The following is an 11,203-nucleotide window of genomic DNA, read 5'->3' on the forward strand; positions in this document are numbered from 1 at the left end:
CTTTTTATAATTATCCCAAAGTTCCCAATGGAACTTCAGAAATTGGTTATCTAAATCATTAAGCCATTTACCCTTCCCTTTTTGCTTAAAAAACACATTTTGCAATTTCAACTCAATATTCCCTAGCGTATTTTCCTCCATCCATTTCAAATCCCCTACCCCTATAATTGCTTCAACAACATGTCTTAACCTATTAGCTAGATAGTAGTACTCAAGGTTTGGGAGACCCAGTCCGCCTCTCTTTTGGCTTAAATACCATTTACTTTTATTAATCCTTGATCTCTTCCCTTCATTGCAGTAATTATTTATAAGATTCTGCCATCTTTTTAATTCTATCACTGAAATTCTTATCGGTAACATTCTAAAGAAAAAATTAATCTTAGGTAAAATTTTCATCTTTATTAAAGCTATTCTTCCAAACCAGGAAAGATTCAGTTTCTTATACCTCTTTAACTCTTCCTCCAATTCTTTTTTCAATCCATTTAAATTCTCACTTCCCAAATCTTCTAAATTTTTTGTAATCTTAACACCCAAATATTTAATTTTCTCTTTGCTTTTCAAAACTGAAGCCTTCCCTTCCCACTCCCTTTCTTCCTTTTTAGTATAGTTGAATAACATCAAATCCGATTTTGCCCAGTTTATCCTTAACCCCGTAACTTCCTCAAAATCATTCAACTGCTGTTTAATTCTTTCCATTTTACCTAAAGGATCTCTGATAGTCATCAATGTATCATCTGCAAACATGTTCAGTTTAATTTTATTACTATTACCTATCCCCTCTATCTCTTCATCCTCTCTTATTGCATTTGCCAACAATTCCATCACCAATACAAACAGGACTGGCGAGAGTGGGCATCCTTGTCTTGTCCCTCTAGCTAGTCGTATCTTGTCCGTTATTCCATCATTTACTACCACTACAGCTGTGCTTTTAGAGTATAACTGTTCTATTATTGTTCTAAATTTAGTACCAAATCCCATTTTATTTATAACCAACTTTAAAGTTTGCCAGCTCACACAATCAAAAGCCTTAAATATATCTAACGCTAAAATACCCGCCTTAATCCTTGATTTTTTTATCCCCTTTATTACACTCAAAACTCTACCTATTAATGTGTGCATCTGTCTACCTGCTATAAAACCACATTGATCTTCCCCTACATATTTAGCTATACATTTATTTAACCTTTTAGCCAAAATGCCTGAAAAAATTTTTGCATCTTGGTTTATTAGTGAAATTGGTCTATATGAATCAGGGAGAGTTAGATCCTTATCTGGTTTCGGAATTAAAATTATTATAGAATGCTCCCATGACTCTGGGATCCTCTCCCCCTCCATTATTGCGTTATATAATTTCAGCAACTTTGGCACTATTAAGGTTTTAAATTTTTTGTAAAACTCTGGTCCTAAACCATCTGCCCCTGGTGATTTCCCTGCTTTAAGCTGGTCTATAACCTCCTCTATTTCACTTTGCGATATTTTATTATCCATTATTTCCTTATGTTCTTTTTCTAATCCTTTCTTCAAAAATTTATCCACATATTCCTCCGTCCTCTTCATTTGGATATCTCTTTTCTTGTATAACTCTTCAAAAAAATCCTGAAAATTTTTTATTTTATCCTTCATCAAATGACAATCATTACCCTGCTTATTTTTTACTAACCCTATCCCATTTTTGGCTTTTTCTTTCTGTGTGAGTTTGGCAAGCATCTTAGAGTTCCTGTTACTATTTTGAAAATATTCCCTTTTCATATAAATTAAATTCCTCTGTACCTCTTCTAAATTAATATTTTCTAATTCCTTTTTTTGTGCCATTAATTCTATTAATTTATGTTTGTTCTTAGTTTGCCAATATTCTTTTTCCAGCTTTATTATCTCTTTTTCTAAAGTAGCCTGCCTTGCCTCTTGTTGTCTTTTTAATTTACACGTTTCCCTAATACAGTTCCCCCTAAACACAGCCTTCATGGTATCCCAAACCACTGCTATTCTTGTTCCCCCTTTCTCATTTATTTCCCATGTTTCTGACAATTCCTTCTGCATTTTCTCAATTACTTTATCATTCTTAAATATCTTAGTATTCAATCTCCACCTTAATGCTTCTTTATATTCCTTACTAACTGCAAAAACTAAGCTTACCAGTGCATGATCCGATACCTTGATTGTCCCTAATTCCATTCTACATGTCTTGGTTACAAAATCTCTAGATACAAAAATATGATCAATTCTGGAGTATGTATGATGGACTGAAGAATAAAACGTGAATCCTGGGTCTGCCCCTCTGAGAACTCTCCAAGAATCAACAAAATCCTTCTCTTTAATTAATTTGCTTAAAATAGTAACATTGTTTCTCTTTTCTGCTTCAGAGGGATTTGACCTATCTACTCTATTGTCCATAACCATGTTAAAATCTCCTGCCATAATTACATACCCCTCCTTGAATTCTTCCATCTCTCTTAATACCTCCTCATAAAATTCTTTTTGTTTATTATTTGGTGCATACATGTTAATCAAAGTATATTTTTCCCCCTCCAGTTTACCTTTAATCATGAGATATCTCCCATTCTCATCTTTTTTAATATCCTCCATCATAAACCCAGTTCTTTTTGAAATCAAAATGGCCACTCCCTTTTTTTTTGATGTCCCCAACGATACTTCATAATAGACTGGCCATCTCAATCGAATAACGTTCTTTTTCTCCTTAATTTGATGAGTCTCTTGCAGAAATATCATATCAGAACCATCCTTGTTTAACAATTGTTCAATCCTTCTCCTTTTTACGACTGCCCCCAGACCTTTGACATTGAGCGTTGAGATCCTTAACTTCTTATCCATATTCATCTCTCTGATCTTCTATTCGATCCCGATCGTGTTGAAAACATAACATACACACATATACATACAACACCTCTAACATACCCTTCCCTCCCACCCCACTTCCCCCTTCCCTCCCATCACTTTTCCCCCCAATATATACCCGGAAGTCTAATACTTCCGCCATTTTTTTTTTACCCTTTGGGGGGGGGGGGGAAAGAAGCCAGGAACCCAGAGCCAGCAGGAACTAATTAATATATTTCTTATCATCGCTATATTAACCATCTACACCACCCCCCCAACTGCTCCTCTTTCTTCTTCATCACCGCTTTTTGCACCGCCACCAGCATCTCTTTGAGGACCCAAACCTAAGCTCTCAAGAAGCTCCATGCCTTGCTGGGCGGAGAAAACCCTATGATTTTCCCCGTTGTATGAGAAACGCAGGAAAATCGGATATCCCCATGCATAAAGAATTTTCTTCTTTTTCAATTCCTCCGTTATGATCTTGACACTGCGTCTCCATTCCAAAGTCTGTTGGCACAGATCATTAAAGACCTGCACTGATGCTCCTTGGAACTTCAGCTCACCCAATGCTCTTAATTCTTTCATCAATTGCTCTTTCTTGTGATAGCTTAAAAATTTCACCAAAACATCTCTGGGGGGTGCACCACTTCTGAAACCACCTACCCTGTGAGCACGCTCCACATCTTCTTCAGCTAATTGCAGGGTTGGGACTAGTTCTTTAAACCAGCTTAGAATATTCTTCCTGAGGTCCTCCCCTTTCTTTTCCACCATATAACGAACGCGAACGTTTACTCTTCGTGCGTTATCTTCCATAACAATCAGTCTCTTATCTAGATCTTTAAATTTCACCTCTTGATCATTTTGAGTCTTCTTAATTTCTTTAACTTGATTTTTCACTTGATCAACCTCTGTCTTCAAAAAGCCTAGTTGATTGTCTCTTATAGCCATTTCTGCAGCCAGCTTATCCACCCTCTTATTATTTTTGTCAATTTCCGTTTCAATTTTCATAAATAGTTCAGCTTTAAGACTTCTCAACATAGCTGAAATTTGATCCACCATTTCCTCTTGCCCTGCTGGCTCTACGCCAGCTCCGGCAGCCATCTTCAACTCCTTTGTCGTTATTACAGATTCTTCTTGTTTTTCTTCCGTCTCCAGCTCTGGATCAACAACTCTTTGAGGTCTTTTAATGGTATTGTTGGACGCGTATTGAACCCAGCGTGGCTTCACCACCGGGGCAGTTTTTTTGGGTGGCATAGGCTTGTAAATACTGCTGCTGCTAATTAGTTTTGCTTTCAAATCCAACAAACAGCGAGCTCAGAAGGGTTTTACTGCCGTGCTTAACGAGATTTATTACTTGCTACTGAAAAGGTGGCTATCAATCAATCTCTCCTGACGATGGCTCTGCAATTAAAATTCCTTTCAAGATAAGCTCTCCGTCTGGGAGATTCCTTATACAGCCGCTCTTAACAGTTCAAGGAGGGGCTACTTCTCCACTAGCCACCTTCCTTCCACTTCAAATACACTCGTTAAGCAGCAAAATACTTTAATCTTTTAAATCCCATTCTGTAGCTCAAAGTTTCCCATTCAATCTTCACCGTTCTTCACTATTTCCAGCCCAGATAATTAGATGATAAGGCTTAAAAACCTACCGGTCCATCGGCAGTTCTTTTTTTTCCTTATTGCTCCATTGGCACGCTGGCTCCTCCCCGGAATAATGGCCTTTAGACTTGGCAGTAAGGAGATCATTGGTGATCTTAGTAAGGGCTGTTTCGGTGGAATGCAGAGGACGGAATCCAGATTGAAAAGGATCCAAAGCAGAGTTACTAGAAAGAAAGTCAACACAGCGAGAGTAGACCGCACGCTCCAGGATCTTTGAAACAAACGGCAACAAAGAGACAGGTCGGTAGTTAGAGATAGCCTATCAAGAGTAGGTTTCTTGAGAATGGGAGAGACTGTAGCATGTTTAAAAGCAGAAGGAAATGAACCAGAGGACAGAGAAAGATTAATAATATGAAGCAAGGAAGGGAGGATAGCAGGGATAAGATTAATAAAGACGCGAGAAGGAATCGGATCACGAGAACAAGTGGAAGGCTTCGAAGAGCGCAGTATTGTAGACAGTTCATCCGCTGAGACCGAAGGAAACGCAGAGAAATTTGCAGGAGGAACTGACAGATGAGGAACAGGAACTGGAAGAGGAGCAGAGCTGGCCAGATCAGAGCGGATAGTTTGGATTTTAGCATTGAAAAAAGAGGCAAAGTTATTAGCAGACAGAGAGGCAGGGAGAGATGGCGGATTAGGCTTCAGAAGAGAATTGAAGGACGCAAAGAGCCGCTGAGGATGCCTAGCATTTGACTGGATCAGCGTTGAGTAGTACTGCTGTTTGGCCAATGAAATGGCAGAAGAGAAAGAGGAGAGTACAAATTTGTAATGGACAAAGTCCGCCCAGTCCCTGGTCTTACGCCAAAGGCGTTCAGCTGCCCGGGAACAAGAGCAAAGGTAGCGGAGGGAAGAGGTGAGCCACGGTTGGGGTTGAGAAGGGCGAACTATCCGAGTTGTAGATGGAGCAAGATTATCAAGAGTTGAAGATAAGGAGGAATTAAAGAAGGAGACAGCTGAGTCCAAGGAGACAGCCGAAAAGACAGAAGGAAGGGAGGAGGCTAGAGACTGGGAAAAAGCCTCATAATTGATAGATTGCAAGTCACGACAAGAGCGAGAAGCGGGACGTGAAGGAGGAGGATTATGAGTAATATTGAAAGAAACTAGGTGATGATCTGACAATGGAAAGTGAGCAGTAGAAAAGTCCAACACAGAGCAATTCCGAGTGAGAACAAGATCCAGACAGTGTCCAAGGGAATGTGTGGGTGCATCAGACCAAAGCTTAAGATCATAAGAGGAAGATAATGAGCGAAATTGTAGAGCTGCAGCATCTTGAGGGTCATCCACATGAATATTGAAATCACCCAAAATAAGAGTAGGACAGTTATCAGAGAGGAAAAAGGATAGCCACGAATCAAAATCAGAGATAAATTTTGAGGACGAGCCTGGGGGGCGGTACAGAACTGCAATCCGCAGTCGCATTGGAGTGAAGAGCCTCACCACATGTATCTCAAAGGAGGGGAAGCAATGTGAAGATGGAATAGAAAGAGGCTGGAACTGGCACAAACTAGATAATAAAAGACCCACACCACCACCCCGACCCTCTGGGCGACTAGTGTGAGAGAAAGAGAGTCCTCCAAGAGAGAGGGCAGCAGAGATGGCAGTATCATCTCTTATCTGATGTGGCTGTGAAGAGGAGATAGAAGCATCTGCTTATGATATTTAAACTAATGACTTCCTCGTTATGGCTTAACTGGGAACAGTGGTTAGTTCTGACATGTATAGTCCATTCTGCCTCTTCATTCTCCTGCATGTATAGACTGCACTTGGAATGGCTTATGAACAACAGATGGAATAGTGACTTCCACCATGAATTGGGGTCCAACCTCCCTTGGTTAGGTTGGCTGCAACTCTGTGGTGCTCCTGAATGCTCAAGCAGATGTGGCCAAACATGTTATGACATCTTCATCTTTTGAGAAGAGCCTTTTTGTTGGACTCAGCTGACCACCACCCCCACCCACCCCGAGGACTGTAGTGCATTCTACACAAATGGGGTGATTCAGTATCATTCAGGGGCCTTAGGATTGTTTTTGCTTTCCCTCCTTTCATGCATTCCTCTGCATAACTGGCCTAAAACCATTTGGTTGGTTAGTTAACTTGGGCAGAGTTCATGGGGTTTTATTTCAAAGGAGTAAGATTAGGTATCATCAGTTGGCAAGCAAGGAGTTTATCAGATCTCCAATCTTAACCTACAATTTTGTAACAAGCTAGAAATCTAGTGTGGGAGTTGGCACCTCTAAGTCCTGCCTGCCTCTTTCCATCACCCCTTCTGATAGCCACTTGTACTAAAGAATTGAAATTTGGGAAAGGTGTTTATCTAATATCTCCATAACTGAGATTTTGCTCCTAAGGAAATGCGTCTTTGCACCTTCTGTCATTGCTGCTTCCTGCTCAAAACCCCACACAATGAGTGAACCCCCAACTTTTCTGCCATATGGTGTGAGAAAGATCACTGGCAACAACCAATTATGACTGGCTAATAAGCCATGCCAAAATGTGACCCACTGGCTTTGTTAAACCCCTTTTCCAAGATGTTCTTGGCTGCTGTTGAAGCCCTTTTAAATTCTGCCTTGGTCACTGAAATCCCGCTTTAACAATTGAAGGAAGGATGTTTAATATAAAAGAGTTCCTGTCAGGTTTTCCCTTTTTTGTTAGCTTAACAATTGAAGAGCCAAGTTTCTCATGTTCCAGAGTCCTAAAGGGTTCTCACCTAGGAAGGGGAGTTAGGCCTGGTTGCATGTTAGGTCTCTATCTTTGATTTGTTCTTAAAAAACAAACTATGCTTGCCATTTTTGTTTGCATTTGAATCAATAATTTGATCAAGTAAGAGTGCACTTTTTAGCAGTAGCTGCTTAAATGGATCCGCATGTCTTAAAGAAGAGGAGTTTCTTCCCATATGTGAATAGATGGTTCTATCAGTCTTATTGCCCCTCAGACAGCCAATGGTATTTCGGATGATATAACTTGGTCTGATTTGAGGAACTGGTTTCCTAGTCTAGCCATGTTCTGTATTGGCTTTACATTAAATGAAACAACATTGAAATCTCCAATATCATTTCTGCATAAAGAAGTCTTTGTGCAATTTCACTGTGTGAATCACAATATAGTAAGCAGTTCAACTGCTAGTGAACAGGAGCAAGTGTTCTTGTCACTTATCTGTTTCAGAGATCGACGACCAACCTGGGCAGAAGAAAGAAGACTAAACGCAGAGACATTTGGAATTCCACTACGTTCAAACCGTGGTCGGGGGGGTTACAGAGGTAGAGGGGGAGGCGGAGGAGTTGGTAACTTCCGGGGTGGTCGTGGACGTGGAGGTACAAGAGGAAGTTACGGCGCCCCTCGAGGATTTCGTGGTGGATTCAGAGGTGGACGTGGTGGCAGGGAATTTGCGGATTTTGAGTATAGGGTAATGTATACTTACAAAACTTATTGCCTATAGTTATAGGTCACTGCAGTCAAGGAATACAGATAGCAACCATGTTCCCCAGAGAAGTAAAACAAAGCAAAATAAATCCAGTCAATTTTTTATTCAGAAGCATGACACTCTTTAACCACAAAATAAGTCTAAAAATATTAAATATATTTAATATCAGATGAGATATTCAAAACAAATCAAGCCACAATCTCATATGGTGGGCTTGGATTTTCTTTGCAGTCCATGGAAATTTAGCCAGTCTGAAGTGTAATTCTTCTTATGCTTCAATCTGCTTTTATACTTTCACATGAGGTGTTGGGGGGTGGGGTTGTGTTTTTTGTACAACCTCCGGATGCTGCCCCATTACATAAAGTTCTGTGGCTGGCTCACAATAAGCAAACATGAAAGCAATTTAAATACAAACCAGAACATAAGGCAACATAAGAGGCAAACTTTTCTGGTGTAATTTCTTGCCTCGAATTTTTTCCCCCTGCAGGTGTACATTTCTGCACAGCCTACTGGCTATTGAATTACCCTTAACTGGGTCTCCGACAAGGATTGTTTTTCAGCCCTACCTGGAGTTGCTGGAAATTGAACCTGGGACTTTTGCAGGCAAAGGCATACTGAATTAGCCCGGACTATAACCCCAGGGCATGCTGGAAGTTATAGTGTAACACATCTGGAGGGCACCAGGTTGAGGAAGGATGTGATAAGAGTGTTTTTAAAAGTCTCTTGCAGCCTTGTGTGGCGCTCATTGTCCCCAAAAAGTGTTGTAGTGTCTTCGCTCACACCCACGTACCCTGGAGTGTGCCTAACTAGCTTAGTTTGGTTATAAATGAACGTTTTCTTGCAGCAATTTGGAGAAAAGTGGGATTTCATTTAGCTCATAAAGTATCAGAAAGAGAGAATTAAATATAATTGCTGTAAACCACACAGATAGAGATTTAACTTGATTTAAAGAAGGCTCCTGTAAGTGTATTGCTATATTCTATTCTATGCTACAGGGTAGGAAATTTTACCTTTGTATTACTGTATTAATTTGTTGTGATATGTATTTGTCATGGCTTTTGACTGGAACAAATTTAGGATGGCTGCAGCGCAGAGAAAGTTAGGCACTGCTTTAAATCCTGGTGACCTAGCCTGTTCCTTCTCCTTAGTCATTTTATGTCAGACTGAGGCCGTAGCTAGACCTAAGGTTTATCCCAGGATTGTCCTGGGGTCAAACCTGTTCATCTAAGTGCCACACAGGGCATCCAGCGCTCAGGCAGGGACGAACCCAGGATGATCCTGGGATAAACCTTAGGTCTAGCTACAGCCTGTGTTGGACAGTAAGCAGTGTTAACCTTGTGGGTTTGTTTGTTTGTTTGTTTTTATAGAAAGACAACAAAGTTGCTGCATAGTCTACAAAGAGGTTGAAAGCAAGTGGACTTGGAGATCTTCATGGTGCAGAATGTGTCGGTCTTCACAAAGAATTAAGTTAATTTGCTGTAAAACTCGTCACCAGCACTGGGGTTTGTTTTTAATTTCACAGGGGTATGGAGCAGTAACCTTTTTGAAAAATGGCCATCTTCAAAACAATGAGCATTAAATATATTTGAGATAGATGACTTAAGTAATTTCTTACATATAGTTAAAATATAAAGCAGTACTTCAATGGAGTTTTAAGTATTTTTTTCATCACAGAAAGGATTTTTCTTAACTAAAGTTGTATTTGATAATTGCTGCAAGCTGCAAAGACAATTGTATGCAGAAGGCCGTCAGTACTGTGAAGTGTGTTGATCTAGTAAAGGTTGTTTTTGGAAATCCCGTAATCTCCCTTTTGAGATAGTTGTACTTTTTGTCAAATTGGGTGCCGGGCAGTAGAAAACTTGATTTGTCAGTCAAAAAAAAAAAAAAAAAAGTAAACACAGTAAATCCTGTTTCGTAGGCAAAAGAAAACTTTTTATAGTTGTAAAATTCCATGATTATCCCATTGCCAAAGAAACACTAGGGACTTTGTATAGATGTATAAAAAGCAACTAATTTTTTAAGAATAAAAATTTTTAGGCCTAAAACCTGCTGTGTTGAAATGCTAAACAAACGAACACACACGTTAGTTGTTTGGGGGGGGGGGTTCTTTGTAGCTTTTCAGCTTTAAACTTGTTTGATTTTTATATTTTGACTATAAACAAACATTTGAAATGTTCTTCCATTATACAAAACGATAAAATTATTCTCTTGTGAAAAATTCATTTTGTAGGTTTTGGCATATCGCAGAATTTGTCCAGATTAAGAGGCTTTTTCAAATAAAGGCAAACATCGACATTTCATGGCACAATTCACAGTTCATATTAGTAATAACTCTTAAAGTAAAAATGACACAGGCACATGAGTTCTGCTGTTACCTTTGATGTGCCCAGAATAAAAAAAAAAGTCTCCATGTGTCGATTCTTAAAATGTTGACTTTGTTTTAATATTGTTGACATATTCAATTAAAAGTGATTTCTTAGTGTTTGCAGTTGCTTGAGTTTTGATGGACTGTAGCTTGGAGACATTTACTGCTCATTCTTAGACCAGTATCCCAACAGTGATTTGGTATGGTGTAAACTTTGCCAATTCTAAATTACTAGTTATGACTTCTTTTGATATGAAGTTATAATTAGAAACAGTAATCTGGTGATTTGTATTTTGTATGTGTATATGAAAGCCACAGGAATAAAGGGATCCAAAGATTAAAACATTTTTATCTAATTTGCTGATCTTTTTTGTTTCTCATTCATGCTCAGTAGCGATAAAATGTGGAATATCTGCACTGTTAGAAAATGGGAATATTTAAGTGATAGAATCATAATTTTATATCTTTTGTATAGCACTATAAGGAAGTATTTTGTAATTGGTTTCCTTATGAGGTCAAGTATTTGACAGCAGTAGAAGTTAGATACTCTTGTTTAGTAATACGTTGCATGTTAACAACTATGCCTTTTTGGGATCCACAGATCATGATACTGAACAGTTTTGAGGGGGTGGCGGTTAGACAAAAGGCAAGTGGTGTACTGTTGCAATAACTGTGTATACTGTATGAGATGTCCCAAATTTATTTAAACCAGATAAATTGTAAATACCAATGAGACATGCTGTGAAGGTATGAATTGGTTTCAATTTACCCACCAGTCCTTTGGGTTTACTAGTTGGGGTGTGTTGTACCCCAGTAAACAGCAGCATGACATACCTCCAGTGTACCTTGCTACAGAAAAGCGGGGCTTTTATTTTAAGCCAGAATAAAAGTTCAATAAAAATAGACTTTGTGAAAGTTTTTTTTCC

General features: G+C 39.1%; 1 protein-coding gene across 2 annotated transcripts in view; it reads left to right on the top strand.

Annotated features, from left to right (window-relative positions):
* The window catches only part of LSM14A (LSM14A mRNA processing body assembly factor), a 35,073-nt gene extending 24,440 nt beyond the window's left edge, over positions 1–10,633 (top strand). For both annotated transcript variants that reach the window (XM_063141377.1, XM_063141376.1), the window contains exons 9-10: positions 7,654–7,894; positions 9,280–10,633. In XM_063141377.1, coding sequence (XP_062997447.1) covers positions 7,654–7,894; positions 9,280–9,303 — 265 coding nt within the window. In that variant the 3' untranslated portion in view covers positions 9,304–10,633. The remainder of the gene's footprint in view (positions 1–7,653; positions 7,895–9,279) is intronic.
* Positions 10,634–11,203: the final 570 nt, after the last annotated feature.

This window comes from Elgaria multicarinata, chromosome 14, assembly GCF_023053635.1.
Source record: "Elgaria multicarinata webbii isolate HBS135686 ecotype San Diego chromosome 14, rElgMul1.1.pri, whole genome shotgun sequence".
Classification (NCBI taxonomy): domain Eukaryota; kingdom Metazoa; phylum Chordata; class Lepidosauria; order Squamata; family Anguidae; genus Elgaria; species Elgaria multicarinata.